Genomic DNA, 16834 nt, shown 5'->3' with positions numbered 1-16834 from the left:
CCACTTGCTCTTGTTGGTACAGCTTTTTCCTAGACATGTACCATCCACAGTCACCCTCTAGGGACCAACTTCATTGTGGGGATGTAATGTCACATTCATGGTACATACATGCAGCTGTGTTGGCATTTCTGAGTTTCCCCACTACTTCCAGACAGATGCCTTTTTGAGACTGGAGGCACACACTGGTGGGAGTGGGCCTGCTGACCCCCAAAAGGATGCATCATTGCTTAGATGCAAATTCATCCCACTGATCAAGATTGCACCATAAGCCCACTGTCTCACCAGGCCATATTGATTTTTCCACTTTCTTTGATCTGGAGTTGTCCTTGGACACTTGACCTCTGTTTCTGGATTTTATTTCATTGGCCCATCCTCGCACCCCCTTCTTTTCATAGAACATGGCTTACAGTTCCTGCCCTGCTTCAATCTCCCCTCAAAGTGAACTAACTTCTGACATCCAGGCAATGATATTTCAGGTTGACATCACTTTGCTATATAGCCAAGATGGGTCACCAAGCAGCGAGAGATTCACTTACTCCTCCTGACGTCCTTTGTGCCTTTTCCTAGGACTTTTGCCCAAAGGACACTCAGGAAGGGTCAGCAGTGGTAGCAGCATTGGTGGACGACTCCAGGGAGGCTATAACCGAAGGCTGTTCTCATCGCCAACTTTCTAGCCACAGCTGACTCCAGATTGGAGGAGACAGTAGGGTGAATGACTGACCCCTGCTCTGGGTGCTCACCCCCCTCTTGTAAGCATCACTCCTCACTGTTCACAAAACCCAGGGTCAACTTTATTAGCATCTTTGCACAGATTCACTGGTCCTCACAGCATCCCTGAGATGCAGGTTGGTGCTGGCCCTCCTGTTTTTTTAAAAATGGACAAGACGCCCCCTGGCCTCCCACAATGGTCACCCAGCAGCTGGGTTGACAACTTTTCCCAGGAAGAGTGGGCTCTCGGTGGTCACCTCCCAAAGGAGCAGGAGGAAAGGCCGGTTGAAACGGGCGTGTGGGGCCGACGTCACGTTCAGAGACCGAGGCTGGGAGAGGAGGCTGGAGGCCACAGCTGCCTCGGTTCCCCGCTCACTCACATCCACTGTCGCCTTGTGTGACACCTAGGAGAGCAGAGGGCAGAGACAGCGCGGGGTCAGGGTGCTTCAAGGGGGCGAGGCCACCTCGCGCAGCAGAGGGAGATGGAGGCGGAGTTACCCCAATCAGGCCCCGCCCTCCCAGGAAGCAACTCCTGCCTTTATTTCATTTCCTTCCTTCACAGGTTTCTCTATCTCCATCATCTCCTGGGGTGTCACCCTGGCCATGCTGTTTGCTCTTTGAAGGAGAGGCAGATAGGCCTGAACGGGGCTGAGGGCTGCACGAGCATGTGTATTTGCTCAGTCATGTCCAACCCCATGGACTGTAGCCCATCAGGATCTTCTGTCCATGGGGTTCTCCAGGCAAGAGTACTGGAGGGGGTTGCCATTTCCTTCTCCAGGAGATCTTCCTGATCCAGGGATAGAACCCATGTATCCTGCATCTTCTGCATTGGCAGGTGGATTCTTTACCACTGTACCACCTGGGAAGCCTGCTCAGGCATGCACCAGTCTGTAAAAAGCCAACAGCAACTTTTAGGAGCATTTCCCAAGCACTCGGGTGTATGTGGCACAAGCTGGAGACTCATTTTCTGTTACGAGTTGCACTTGTTCTCGCTAAGTCTGTTTCCTCATCGTTAAAATGGCCTGCTCCACCTAAGTCAATGGTTTCCAAAATGAGCCCAGCAAAACCAGGTTGTCTGAAGTGCCAAGCCCTCTACTGGCCTCCATGAAAAGAATTCTGCTCTTCACTGTTTACAATAGCCAGGACATGGAAGCAACCTAGATGTCCATCAGCAGATGAATGGATAAGGAAGTGTTGGCACATATACACAATGGAGTATTACTCAGCTATAAAAAAAACACATTGAGTCAGTACTAATGAGGTGGATGAAACAAGCCTGTTGTATAAAGTCAGTCAGAAAGAGAAACACCCATACAGTATATTAACACATATATATGGAATTTAGAAAGATAGTAAAGATGTAAAGAAAACTTTTGGACTATGTGGGAGAAGGTGAGGGTGGGATGATTTGAAAGAATAGCTTTGAAACATGTATATTACCATATGTAAAACAGATGACCAGTGCAAGTTCGACGCATGAAGCAGGGCACTCAAAGTTGGTGCTCTGGGACAACCCAGAGGGATGAGACAGGGAGGGAGGTGGGAGGGGTTTTCAGGATCGGGGGACATATGTGCACCCATGGCTGAGACACGTCAATGTATGGTGAAAACCACCACAATACTGTAAAATAATTAGCCTCCAATTAAAATAAACTAATTAATTAAAAAGAAAGAATTCTGCTCTTTTAAACCTTGTGAAAGTGAAGTCGCTCAGTCGTGTCTCTTTGCGACCCCATGGACTGTAGCCTACCAGGCTCCTCTGTCCATGGGATTTTCCAGGCAATAGTACTGGAGTGGATTGCCATTTCCTTCTCCAGGGGATCTTCCTGACCCATGGATCGAACCCGGGTCTTCTGCATTGTAGACAGACGCTTTACCATCTGAGCCACCAGGGAAGTCATGCTAAGTCACATCAGACTCTTTGCAACCCTATGGGCTGTAGCCCGCCAGGCTCCGCTGTCCATGGGATTGTTCAGGCAACAATACTGGAGTGGGTTGCCATTTTCTCCTCCAGGGGATGTTCCCAACCCAGGAACTGAACTCGCATCTCTTATGTCTCCTGCATTGGCAAGCACGTTCTTACCACTAGTGCCACCTGGGAAGCCCTTTAAAGCTTCATTTTCACACGACTCCTTAGGAAGGTTTCTGAGGCTTTAAATTTAATTAAATTGAAAATGTTGGCCTTGACAATCTCTTTCATTTCTAAAAAGATCTGTAAAGAGATAAATCTAACAGCGAAGTTTACCATAAATTAAATCCTTTAAAAGATTAAATTATTCCTTTTTGCTCTTGTTTGTTCTCTCCATGATGGGCAGGTACACACACACACACACACACACTCTCACACTCAGAACCCTGTCGCTGTTCCCTAGTTTCATGTTCCAAATCTCAGCTGCTCTTTCTGAAATTGAAGACAGTATACTTTATGAAATTCCTAGCAAAGACTAAACTGATAATTAATGACTCTACCTTAGGAAGGCAATGGAAGAACAGAAGGGTCTTTCTGGTTTTCCCTCTTATGGAAATTGCATTCTTCTTCTCAAATACGAACTCTCCCTTCCTGTAGGCTGTCATCAGCCCCCGCCCGTGCCTGTGGCCTGCAGTGCTTCCTGCAAGAGAACATGAGCCCACCCCACTGATGGCTGTCTTAACTGTGGGATTCGTCTTAGTCAATGAGTGGCCTTGACAGAGGCCATGAGTGAGGAGAAGTGCTAAGAGACATTGCATGTTTTCTCTGTTTTTTTCCCCACTGCAATGAGAATGGCATGTCCCACATAGAAGCCTCTCTTTTAACCTACATTCTAGAATGAAGAAGACACGCGAAGTAGATTTGTAGTGAAATGTAGTGATACACCTCTGATATGTCACATGAGTGACATAAACCTCTGTTACAAGAAGACACTGAGATTTGGGGATTGTTTGTTACTATAGCAAAGCTGATGGATACACTTCCTGTTCATGCCCACTACTCTCTACAGTTGTAACAAAGGTAGATAGAATCTCACTGGCTGCCTTTGGAGGAAGTTTAAAGGATAAAAAGAAGGCTGGTCCCACCCCTGGGGAAATTCGGGCTCCATGGATGGGCTTCTACTCTATTCAAGACTCTGTTGCTTCTTTGAAAAACATAGTAGTCTAGACGAAAGGGGAGTAAAAACGGAGCTGCCAGTGAAAAGAAGCCTTAAAAATTGTGATATTAAGGAACCAGAAAAGAAAAAAAGGAGCACTTGACTTTCAAATGAACCTTATGTCAAAGGAGAACATACCCTCCCCCTCCCGGCCAACACACACACCCACATATACCACCTTACCCTGGAGATGGTTCTGTTGAGCTGCCCAGTGATTCCTGAGTAGTCAGCTTCTGAGTTGAATAAGCCAGTGAGACCAATATGGGGAAGTATCTCTTCCAGGTTATATGTTCCAGAAATGGAAAACTTTGGCAGGTGCAAATCCAGCAGGCTGGGGAGAGAATCAGACGGAGAAGCACTGCTATCTCATTATACAGGCTGCTCTTGCCCTGTGTGTGGGAAGCCTGAGCTTTGGGAGGGAGACGTGCTCCCCAGGGCGGGGTGGGGAATCAGGCTTCTCATGATACCACCTACTATGCCAGAACATCCCACAATCCAGAAACCCCTTTTCTTCAGACCACACAGAGTATCTTGTCTGGATCTAAGAAGACTCCTGGCACAGCCATAGGTGTTCATCTTTGTCACATTTCTGGAGGACTTTCTAGGTGCTGGACATTGGGTTAGGTTTCCAAGGCTTCGCTGATTAAAGTCACAGAGTAACTATGGAAGGTAAATGCTGTTAACATTGCCCCACCTCCATATCTGATTCATGAGCAAGTTCTGTTGGCTCAGTTTCTGAACTATATCCTAAACCCATCTACTGGCAACCCCTTAATAAAGCTACACCATCTTTCACCTATCTGGACTTCAGGGGGTGTTGAAGATCTGATGAGAGACCTTGCATGCGAAGTGACATCATGAATCCAGAGTAACTCTCTCTCCTGTTACTGCCATGCCTTTGCCATCAGATTATCTTATTCCTGGATGGCATCACTGACTCGATGGACATGAATCTCAGTGAACTCCGGGAGTTGGTGATGGACAGGGAGGCCTGACGTGCTGCGATTCATGGGGTCGCAAAGAGTCGGACATGACTGAGCGACTGATCTGATCTGATCTGATCTGATATTCACAAGTTTCCTTTGACCCACAGAATTCTGTCCTTTTCTTCCTGGGATTATTCATCTCTGAAATTATTGTTTGACAGTTGTCATGACACCTGCAAGCTTGGTTTAGTTACCAGCCAGCTTGGCAACTTGTGCCTCAAATAAATTCAAATTAGAGATGCTAATTCAAATTATTTTTTATTGGTTTAACTCCTAGGCCAATATGAGGGTACAGATGTCTAAGTGAAGTGGGAGCTAGTGGGAAGTCGGTGAGTTGAACAGTGATAAAAAGGAAACAAATGTGGAGGACAGAAAGCAATAGGGTATGGCAGAAATTACATTGGCCAATTTTTGAGCCTACCAGACACAATTTTCACAGGCAGCATTTGGAAGGCAGGTCCTGCCATAGAGCGGGGTTTGAGTACAGCCTAGCTGAGGGGTGTCTTTTAGAGAGCCCAACATAAGAGTAGGTGTTCAATCAATGTAAATAAAGAAATGGAGTTATCAGAAAGCACAGTTCCCCTGGGCAGACCAGCCTTTCTCATAGCTGAATAAAGGGAAACCTGCTGCTGCTGCTACTGCTAAGTTGCTTCAGTCGTGTCTGACTCTGTGCGACCCCAGAGATGGCAGCCCACCAGGCTCCCCCATCCCTGGGATTCTCCAGGCAAGAACACTGGAGTGGGTTGCCATTTCCTTCTCCAATGCGTGAAAGTGAAAAGTGAAAGTGAAGTGGCTCAGTCGTGTCCGACTCCTAGTGACCCCATGGACTGTAGCCTACCAGGCTCCTCCATCCATGGGATTTGCCAGGCAAGGGTACTGGAGTGTGTTATTGCCTTCTCCGAAAGGGAATCCTGGCAGCTTGAATTTTCCATGTCTGGAAGCCCATTCAAATGCCACCGTGATATTGTGACTCTCTGGCACAACACGTGGTATCAGGGAACAACTGAGGTTTAGATAAATAACCTGGGTTGGTTTTGATCTTTGAAGGTCAAAGTGGGAGGTCAAAACAGACCCTTCTTAAGAAAAAAAAAAATCTACTGGTCTAGAAGATTCTATGGTACTTCCTCCTGTGATGGGGGAAAGGGCAGGTTCATCCCAAGGGAGCTTGAGAATATGGGGCTAGAGTCAAACTGACCAGAGCTGTGTAGAGTCACAGACAACAGGAATAATTCCCTAAATCCTGGCCTCTGTCCTTCACCTGTATCTTTTATTTGGTACTTGAATCTCTACCCAAACACAGAACACCGTTTCTCTATCCTTGGTACCTGTGCCACTGGGGTGCTGAGAGAAGGCTCCCATGGGGATGAAGGTGACTGACACTTATCAAGTAGTGATGGTGGATTTAAGAGGTTTAGTCTATACCCCACCCCTTTGAAGCCAGTGAATGTTCTGACCAATAGTATATGGCAGAAATGACATTGGCTAGCTTCTGAAACCAGGCCTTAAAAGAGCGGGAGCCTTCACTTCCTGTCTTTCAGAATGCTCCCTCTTGGATCCTTGAACTGTCATATAGCAATATCAATGTGCTGAGCTGCTGTGCAGAAGCCCAAGCTAGCCTCATGGAGATGCTACATGGACAGAGAGAGATGCCTGCTAAGCTCTTAGCTTAGCCAGCCAGTCAGCCCAGGCTCTAGACATCCAAGTGGAGGAAACTTCAATGCTCCACTTCTGGCCACTATCTGACTCTGTCTATGAGAGACCCAAGTGAGAACCGCCCAGCTGAACCCAGTCCACCCGCAGAATCAAGAGAGATACTAGATGGGTGTTTTTCAAGCTATTCTTTTGGGGGTGGATCGTTATGCAGCAAGAGGTAATTAGAACTTGAGGCCAGGTTTTATCCAGAGTACCCCATAAAAGAAGATAACATCTCAACAATGGGTTAGTTGGAGTATGTGGTCTAGGGAAACCAGAAAAGGCTAAAACCACTATGAGAAAAACCACAAACCAAAAAGCAAGTGAGAGAGAAGCGGATAGGTAGAGTTTTCCCAAACTGGCGATCGGCATTTTTATTTTTACAATGTTCTTCTTGGTATTTAGGTTCTTTAAGGAATGTTTTAACTAAAACAGAGCCACTCTTACGAAATACCCACTGTTCTTGTGAATCATAATTATTCTTAATATTGGATAATTGTCCTTGATCTGATTTGTTACGTACACTTAGCTGTCTTCTGGTAGTAAATTATTATCTGGAGAAAAAGACAAGAGGAAAGGCAGAAAGATGTCCAGGAAGGGGTGAAGAAGTGAAGTGAAGTGAAGTCGCTCAGTCATGTCCGACTCTTTGCGACCTCATGGACTGTAGCCTACTGGACTCCTCCGCCCATGGGATTTTCCAGGCAAGAATACTGGAGTGGGTTGCCATTTCCTTCTCCAGGGGAACTTCCCGACCCAGGGATCAAACCCGGGTCTCCCGCATTGTAGGCAGACGCTTTACTGTCTGAGCCACAAGGAAGGGGTAAACATGATTAATGCCCGGTAAGCCCTTCTCCTGCACCAGGTACCACTCTCATGTTCTATATGTATTAACTTGATTAATCCTCCAAGCAACCCAGTGTGGTGGTTATAATGGCCCCATTTTACATTTGAGAAAATTTGAGACCCACATCCTGGAGAAGGGCATGGCAACCCACTCCATCCAGTATTCTTGCCCGGAGAATTCCATGGACAGAAGAGCCTGGTGGGCTACAGTCCATGGGGTCACAAAGAGCTGGACATGACTGAGCGACTAAGAACTGAGACCCACATGGCAAGAATTGCCCAAGATCAAGTAGTTGGTTAACCGGCAGTGCAGAGAGCCAAGCTAGGACTTAGGATCTTGCAACTGGAGTTGATCAAGACCTGCTGGCTTTTCATACAAAGTCAGCCAGAGTCCTTCCGCTCTGGCACTTACCTGGGGAGGAGCAATTTATCCCATTTCTTCAGGGTCTCTGGCTGCAAAGCGGCCTCCACCTGTGCCATCTTCCCTGGGTCAGGGAGGATCAGCAGGGCCTGGGCATTTCCACTGTATTCCAGCCGCAGGACAGTGCAGGCCACCTCCTGGTCATAGAGGAACCTGTGCATTTCCTTCTGGTGCATCATGGGGATGCGGAGAGAGGTCCTCCCATCCACAAAGAAGCTCTCTTGCTTCTGGGTCTGGTAACGATTGAAAGGATGCTTCCACTTGGCTTAGGACAAAAAACCCACAAAACCATGAGAAGACATTCTAGGAGGGCAAGCCTGGGGAGACATACACTAAGCCGCACTGGTTAGAGATGCAGAATCTCTCACAGTCCTGTCCACGTGTGCAGTACTTTCTTTCTTTCTATTTACCATCTCCACCCACAATCATCTCCTGACTTGACCTCCTGAAAACACTGGTCTTGGTGATGGGGGAGGGGGCTGGCTCATCCTGTTCCTCATGCCCACCCCCAATCCATGACCAAGTATTGCTGATTCTGTCTCCAAAGTTACCACTTTATTTGAAGCCACCATCTGACTTTGAACCATTTCAGGAACCTTGTAAGTTGTCTTTGTTCTACCCTTAAGTGAAGTAGCTAAGTCGTGTCTGACTCTTTGCGACCCCATGGACTGTAGCCCACCAGGCTCCTCCATCCATGGGATTTTCCAGGCAAGAATACTGGAGTGGGTTGCCATTTCCTTCTCCAGGGGATCTTCCTGATCTAGGGATCGAACCCAGGTCTCCTGCATTGCAGGCAGACGCTTTAACCTCTGAGCCACCAGGGAAGCCCTGTTCTACCCTTATTCTCCTCCAAATCATTTTCCAGGTTGTAGCCAGACTGAACTTGCACCAGTCTAATTAAATTTGTTTCTTTCTTGAAAATGTAATGGTAACTCTTTTCCTTGGACCTTTGCACATAATGTATTTCAACCTGAACCCTCTTCCATTCATTTCTTCCAAAGCCTCTTTGCCTGAGTATGTCTAACTCATCCTGTGTGTCTTAGCTTAGATGACTTCTCTTCAGAGAAGCCTTCCCTTGCTCTTTGAATCTGGAAAATTATATCTTCCAAGAACTCCAGTGCACCCGTACCTACCCAGAAGAGTATCACTTTCCTACTGAGTTGTAGTTGTGCTTTTTCTTACTGACAACTCACATGGGACTGTGGCCTCCACAAGAAAGAAAACTCTGTCTCATTCATATTGTTGTGTGGTCACCAAGTCGTGTCCAACTTTTTGTAACCCTATGGACTGTAACCCACCAAGCTCCTCTGTGAATGGGATTTCCCAGGCAAGAATATTGGAGTGGCTTACCATTTCCTTCTCCAGGGAATCTTCCAAACCCAGGGATTGAAACTTTGTCTCCAGCAGATTTCCCCAAAAGGTAATGAAAATCCTTGTGATATACTTAGTACTTAATGTATGCTTTTGAATGAATGAATAACATTCCCAGAGGTCTTAAACATAAAGCCAAAGTTTACCTTGAAAATCATTCATTCAGCAAATGTCCTTAACCTGAACACATCCTTAAACCTGTGTCAGACTCAGGAGAACCAATAATGATTTAGACTCAGACTCTAATGGTGCGAACCCAAGGATGTGAGGAATACACACCAACCCTAGGATACTGGTTGCCTTTAGGGAGGGATAGAAGGAGGAAAATAGGACCAGGGAAGGATTAAGAAGGAATTGAATGTATCTGCAATATTACTTTAAAAAAAAACCTGAAGTGAATGGCAAAATGTTAGTATGTGTTAATTCTAGGTACATGGAGGTTTTTATGTCATTTTCTACATATTTCTGTAGGTTTGAAATAGGCAATAATATAAAACATAAAATATTTCCCTAATAGTGAATTACTAATAGAAAAGTAAGATTAACTGTAAATTGTATTTAAAAAATCAGAGTAAAAGTAGAACAGAAAAAAACATGGCAAAAGAAATCAAATATTGATAAATTAAGAAGTAGTGATATAAGACCAAGGCTTCTCTGGTGGCTCAGTGGTAAAGAGTTCACCTGCCAATCCAGGAGATGCAGGTTCAATCCCTGGGTTGGGAAGATCCACTGGAGATGGAAATGGCAACCTACACCAGTGTTCTTGCTTAGGAAATCCCATGGACAGAGGAGCCTGGAAGCCTACAGCCCATGGAGTGGCAAGAATCAGACATGACTTAGTGACTAAACAACAGTAAAAACAGATAAGACCAGTATTTAAATATAGGGAGGTAACTTCCAGAAGATACAGCTATAGACTTTTAGATAGGTGCCTTTTAGGGGCAGGGTTGGAGATGGAGGAGCCTGAGCCAGCCCTCACCTTTAAAGAACATATAATTCAAGAGAACCATGAGCGTGTCTTGGGTGAACTCCTCCAGGCAGTCCACGACCTGCCCGTACGTTTGCCTGCTCACGTAGCCATTAATCTGCTTCCTAGTTGCATCAGAGTTTGTGAAGTTGGCAGAAAAGGCAAAAACTCCATACAGCTCCCTGATGTTGTCCAAAATGTGCTGCTGAGGCTTCAGCTGCGTGTCCAGGAACAGAGAGTTGCCTAGTTTCAGTTCCAATTTGGGGCTAGGTAGGTCAAGGGTGTGGATGAGGCTCTGGAAACCCCGGTGGATGTCGGCTTCTGGGGTCTCGGTGAGATTGAAGCCGAGGCCCTCCAGGATCTGAGTCCGGGTATCAGCTTGCACCCCCAGAGAGAGCAGGGCCAGGGTGCTAGAGAGGCTCACTGGGGAGAAGAAGATGTTTCCTGGGGTTTCTGCTGCCAGCTGCTTGTACAGACGCAAAGCGAAGCTGGTAAGGGTGGGTGTGATTTTCTGGTAGGCGGGGAGGGACTCTGAGAGCTGACCACGCGGGGCTTCAGGCACCCTCAGGCTCTTATCTCCATGGGCAGGAAAGGGCTGACAGTGGACAGAGGCCAGGATCCCAGCTCCCAGCAGCCACAGCCACGCCGGCCCCATCCTCTGAAAACAAGATAGGGAACATGTCATCCTTCTTCATAAACAGCCTCGTGTTTACACAGTAACCCACATCCAGGCTGGATCCCACAGAGATGTCAAGTGGGGCACTGCAGAGGGTGAGGAGGGGGTGAGCAAGCTGGCTGGCTCCAGACACTTTCCCCCAGGGCTTCAGTCACAGCAGGAGCCCCTTCTCAGCTTTATGTATTGATTCATCTATAACATTTTGTTGATTTTTCTGAACGATGAACCCCTCTTCCCCCTCCCCAAAATAAACTCCAACAACTTCCTTTGCCTTCCTCCTCCCTGCCTCCCTTCCTTCTTCCTTCCTTTCCTTCTTTCCTTTTTCTTTCTACTTTCTAGTCATTCTTTCAATCATTCGTTAACTTTCAAAGACTGGGGTGACCCTCAATAGTATAGGACAAAAGTCAGGACACTGTGACAGGACTGGTGCTGGCCTCCCCTGCACTTGGGTGTGGCCTTTGACTAGCATCTTGCCTTCTGGAGGGGGTAAGATGCTGCATGAACCTCCTGGCCAGTCTTTCCCAGAAGGAGGCATACCCTCTACTTTTCTGGTCTCCATGAGCTGGAGTGTGGATGTGACAATCGGCCTCAAAGACCTTATGGGTGGGGGCAGCTCATGAGGCAGGCAAAGCCACGGTGGGGCCTGGGGGTTGGGGGAGAGGAGAGAGATTTACTCCATCTCTGTTATCTCCGGTAGCTCTTGTCACTTGCAGGGGCTGAAACCTCTATCTTAACTGATGGAGAGATTTAGGAAAGACATCTGCTGAATTGAGTCTCCCACCCACAAATTCAAATGTTGAAGTCCTAATCCTCAGCATATCAGAACGTGGTCTTGTTGGGAAATAGAGTCATTGAGTTGTAATTAGTTAATATGACGTTGTGTGCATTCAGACTAAGTGGCTTCAGTCATGTCTGACTCTTTGCAACCCTACAGGCTGTAGCCCGCTAGGCTCCTCTGTCCATGGGATTCTCCAGGCAAGAATGCTAGAGTGGGTTGCCATGTCCTCCTCCAGGGGAATCTTTCTGACCCAGGGATTGAACCTGCATCTCTTATGTCTCTGAGGCTCTAATCTATATGAGTGGTTGCATGGGCCCTAATCTCTATTACTGATGTCCTTATAAAAAGGGGAACTGAACACAGGCACACACACACAGGGAGAAAGAGATGTAAGGATGAAGGCAGAGATCAATCAGGGTGATGATTCTAGAAGCCAAGGAACACCTAAGATTACAGGAGCAAAGAGAGCGGCCTGGAGCAGACTCCCACCTTGGAGCCTCAGGACCCAGCCTTGCCGACACCTTGATCTTGGATTTCTTGTCCTCAGAACTGTGAGAATCCATTTCTGTTGTGTAAGCTACCCAGTTTGTGAAAGGTTGTTAATGCAGCCTAGGAAACAAATACAATAGCTCCTGCGCTTTAAGGAGCTCATTGATATGACTCCATTAATATCACCCATAGTATCATAACATCATTAATATCACTCTATTAGTATGAAGTGGCCAGAAGAGCCTTCATGCCACCCCTAGGGGGTCAAAGTGCTTCGGGGTGAGAAGTGCAGCATCAGCTCGGGGTGAAGGCTTATCACACATGCGTCCCCACATCCACACAGAGCATGCACTTGGCCCCCCCACCCCCACCTTGCTGTCCTCGGTAAGGAGTCCCATCCCCTTGCTCCTTTCAAGACTGACACTTCTGTTGTCCCATGCCACAGCGGCCATCCACAGCTCACCACCCCATCCTCGTTTGTCTATCCTGATATATTTTATGTCTTAACACACTATTGACCAGGGGATTTTGCAGAAACCAAATCCTGTTGCTGGTGTTTTGTTATATAAGTGAATATTGAAATGACTCTGGTCAATAACGTTCCAGTGACAAAGGATATAGCTCTGATCAGTACGTTGTTAATCAGCACCTTTAATGCCTTTCACCCAAACCAATGATCTCTGGGCCATTTACATATTTTTGCAGATGGTTTATAGCACCTGGTGCCCTAAAAATCCCATTAAACCCCAAGGCCAGTTGTTGGGAGGGAAGAATGTAGTCTCATTATTGATTATGTCGAAACACATTTGCTGGTCAAAGTACTGTAGGCAGATCCCCAAGGCCACATCCTAACCTCTCCACTGCAGCTCAGTACGTGGCATCACTGACTCAACGGACATGAATTTGAGTATGCTCCAGGAGTTGGTGATGGACAGGGAGGCCTGGCATGCTGCGGTCCATGGGGTCGCAAAGAGTCAGACATGACTGAGTGACTGAACTGAACTGAATTGAACAGAACCCACTTAGTCATGATTCTCATTCATATTGGGAAACAGAACAGCTTAAAAATTGGACTGCCCCTGGAGAAAATTAGAAATACAGCTGTAATAAAACTTTTTCCAGTTTATTCTTTTTATCCCAGTGAACTCACCACCATTTTCTACTTATTGCACCCCGAGGACACCCAGACCTGCAGAGTATCTATTTCTCAAAGGACTGAACTGTAAGTCAGAGGGCCTGGGTTTGAATCAAGGCTCTGTAGTTAAATCACTGGGTGGCACTGTGTTAAGGAAGCTTTCTGAACTGCTGGTTGATATTTGCAAAATGCAAATGACAATGCCTACCCCCTGGGGGTGGGGTCGCTTAAGGATCATAAGACATAATATAATGTAAAAGCACCTGGCATGTAGGAAGCATGCAATGCTAATTTTCACCCCTTTCTACTGAGACTGGATGTAGTTACACCAAAGTTATTCCTTTATTCCTTTTCCCAAAAGATCTCAGAAGAAAATTAAGAATCTCATGAATTAGGTATAGTATCCCTATTTATTGTTTCTTTTGTGGTGGAGATGGAGATATTAGCTGTATTGGGTCACTAGTTCCCAGCCTGTTCTCAGATGCTGTGGGAGGGATGTGTGTGAAAGTGGGGATGATATTTTGGATCATCTCAAAGTCTGGAGAAGGAGATGCAACTGCAGTGTAGTGGGAAAGAGAAAGCTCTGGAAATGCTAGAGTAGATGCAAGCCAGGAAGCATGGTCTGCCCCACATCCCAGCTGTGCCCCAGTGGAGGAAAACTGCTTCATGTCATTTCATGGAATCCTTATGAGAACCTAAGACCTCGGTAATATAATCCCTGTTGTACGCATGGGGAAACTGAGTCTCGAGGCCAGACAGACACAAGTGGCAGGAGCATGGGTCAAATTCCAGACCAGGGCCCTGAAGCATCCCTCTTTCATATAATAAAATGTCCCATCAAGTTGCTATGACTGTGAGATCATTTTGCTTTGGGTTGTATTGCTCTGCTTTCTTGTCTAACTGTGAGAAATACTGGGAGTTTCTCAAAAGAAATTTAAAGGCCAAGTTATTCATAAAAGGTTGTTTAAAACCTGAAGTTCCCACTTCAAGGCTTAGAACCAGTACATCATCACATTTTTCCTTCAGGGAACTCAGTTCTGCCGTTTATTCTGCCAAAGTGAGAAGGAAGGACTGGTTGGGGGGGGGGGGGGCGGTGCGCAGGGGGAGGGAGAGGAGGGGGGAGGGAAAGAGAGAGTGCCGTCATCCCCACCTTCATTTCAGACACGAGCATGGTACTCACAGCAAGGTCCCTGGGCTGGGGGCCCTGGGTCTTCAGTACCGCCTCGCCTCCTACCCGCAGGAAAATAGTGTTTGACAATCACGGCAGCCTAGTTAATATTTGTCAGGTCAATTCCTAGGACTGGTATGAAGGCCGGAAGTGACATATTCTTTATCGTTTGCGTCCTGCTGGCCCGTCCTGCAGAGTGAATTGAGATCCTGGACCCGGCCTGGTGAGTGAAGACATTCACATATGGATGTGATGTCAGGGGGTCGTGACGTGGCAGCTGCTGACCCATTACTGGTGGTTTTGTGTGTTCTGGGCCGTGTCCTTTATGAATCACTCTGAATATGAGATGTTAACTACGCATACTGTGGTGATCATTCCACAATATGTGTAAATCAAACCATCATCCTGCACACCTTGAATAAAGCCTTCATGGACTCCCTCTGCTAAATGGAGCTGAGCCAGGCGGTAGATGCTCCCCTCCCCCAGGGTAAGCAGATGGAGTTTATTCCCTGTGGAATATCCAAGCTCCAAAACTCCAAAATGCAGGACCATCAGGAGAGGAAGCTGGGCCTTGCCCAGACAAGAGATAAGGGACCACATATTTCTCATTTTCAAAGTCAAGAAAATCTTCCCAACTGGAAAGCTCCTTGGAGGTTAGAAAGGGAGGGGGTTGCCACCCCAGAGTAAGTGATGTCAGTTACCCGTAGTCCTCTTCGATGGAGCTCATCTTGACTGAGAGATGCACATGTATACATGAGAGCACCCATCTTCCCAACCCAGGAATGGAACTGGGGTCTCCTGCATTGCAGGCAGATTCTTTACCAACTGAGCTATCAGGGAAGCCCAACTATGGGTTCAAAACCAGGCAAACCCAGAAGAAACGCCCCATATAGGTGATTAAAACTGCCACGAGGCACCACTCTTTCTCTCTCTGAGTCTACCCATGTCTGTCTACATGTCCTGTACTCTTTTCCCCAAATAAACACTTTAATTGTTTCAGTACTTTCTGTATTTATGGGAATTCTTTTCTGCAAAGCCAAGGGGCCAGGGCCTTGTCACTGACCACTGGTCTAGTGATTAGGAACTGGCTCTCTCCCTACAGCAACCTGACCTCAGTCTCTGACAAGGAACTGAAAACCTGCTTCAAGCCACTGCAGGTTGGGGCCACTAAGGTCAGGACCAGGCCCTCAACATCCTCTACGATCACCTTCCCTCTCTGCCTCTGCCATGCATCTGCTTGGATATGATCCGTGCCCAAGCATGGGTCTCCTGGCCTGCTTCCATTTGCTTATGCTTCTGACTCCACTTCCTCCACATTTTCTAAAACAATCCACCTCACGGTTCCTCTCTCGAGTTAGCTCTTTACTGAACTACTTTTCCAAGGTACTCTTGTGGCCCATCCCCAGGCCTCTCCTTTCTTGTAGCTTGGGTTTAAGTGATAATGCCAATGGCAAGGCCTTTTCTTGGGCATCTTTGTTAAAAGAATGAAAGTTCTAGCCCTAAAACGACTCCTCTGATAGTGGATGGGGTTCCTTCAGGCTCACATCATCCCCAGAAGAACACACTTGGGTTGTGTCCTAAATCCCACCGCAGACGGACTTTTCATGTTTTGAGGGGGCCCAGGTCTCTCTTGTCCAGTCCAAGGCTCCTGGGTCTACTGGTGGCCCCCAGGAGGTTCTGTCTTGGTCATGTCATTACATGGCTCAGGAGTCAGTGCCCCCTGCCCCATTTTTGTCCAACCGTCTCACTCCTGGCCTTGTGTTTTCAGCACTGAACCTGGAATTTCTACCAGAAGAGTTTCATTTCACCATCTGGCCTAGTCTTCTCTGGCTGCTATGCTGAGCTAACCCATCCAGGCAAAAGGTCCTGCTGCGGGGGTAGCACTACTGGGTCAGCCTGTTTGGATGTCTTTGTGCCCTTGGCCTCTGGACCTGACTTGTCAAATGTCTGGTTGCCATCAGACTCCTTGATTCTATATGGCCAAGGAAGTTCATAGCCAGCCGGGTAATACACAAGTCCCAGCCACACACACACACACCCTATTCTGTGCATGATTGTCCTTTTTTTTTCCCACACTGCCTTTACTTCCTGTGTGGTAGGGGGCAATAACAACTCTCTCATGGAAGGCTGTTTTAGCTCAGTTGGTAAAGAATCTGCCTGTAATGCAGGGGACCCAGATTCGGTCCCTGGGTCAGGAAGATCCCCTGGAGAAGGGAATGGCAACCCACTCCAGTATTCTTGCCTGGAGAATCCCATGGACAGAGGAGCCTGGTGGGCTACAGTCTGTGGGGTTGCAAGAGTCAGACAGGACGGCAACTGACTACAACTACCACTACTAGAAGCTTGCTGTAAAGGTGAAAAGAGACCAGGTGAGGGACAGAGGAGATGCTGCCAACATATTCGGGACTTTTAACCTCTCTGGTACCCCCATTTCTCCCTGGGGCTGGGTGAACACATGGAAGGCCCCCCAGGGGT

At 47.2% G+C, this 16834-nt stretch overlaps 1 protein-coding gene across 2 annotated transcripts; it reads right to left on the bottom strand.

The window, feature by feature from the left end:
* Window positions 1–769: 769 nt before the first annotated feature.
* Window positions 770–15107, bottom strand: SERPINA11 (serpin family A member 11). Of its 2 annotated transcripts, none has more exons than XM_025271110.3 (5): window positions 14372–15107; window positions 10126–10771; window positions 7767–8040; window positions 4017–4191; window positions 770–1112 (listed from the first exon to the last, which is right to left on the bottom strand). In XM_025271110.3, exons 2-5 carry the CDS (start codon window positions 10766–10768, stop codon window positions 909–911), a joined length of 1296 nt encoding a protein of 431 aa, XP_025126895.2. In that variant the 5' UTR covers window positions 10769–10771; window positions 14372–15107; the 3' UTR covers window positions 770–908. The 2 variants fall into 2 exon arrangements, with proteins under 2 accessions (XP_025126895.2, XP_006049590.2); XM_006049528.4 differs by having other exon boundaries at window positions 4017–4164; window positions 14372–14989.
* Between the last annotated feature and the right edge of the window lie 1727 nt (window positions 15108–16834).

Source organism: Bubalus bubalis, chromosome 20, assembly GCF_019923935.1.
Source record: "Bubalus bubalis isolate 160015118507 breed Murrah chromosome 20, NDDB_SH_1, whole genome shotgun sequence".
In the NCBI taxonomy this organism is placed as follows: Eukaryota; Metazoa; Chordata; class Mammalia; order Artiodactyla; family Bovidae; genus Bubalus; species Bubalus bubalis.
The sequence above is the reverse complement of the archived record's forward strand: the minus strand, read 5'-3'. Positions and strand labels throughout refer to the sequence as shown.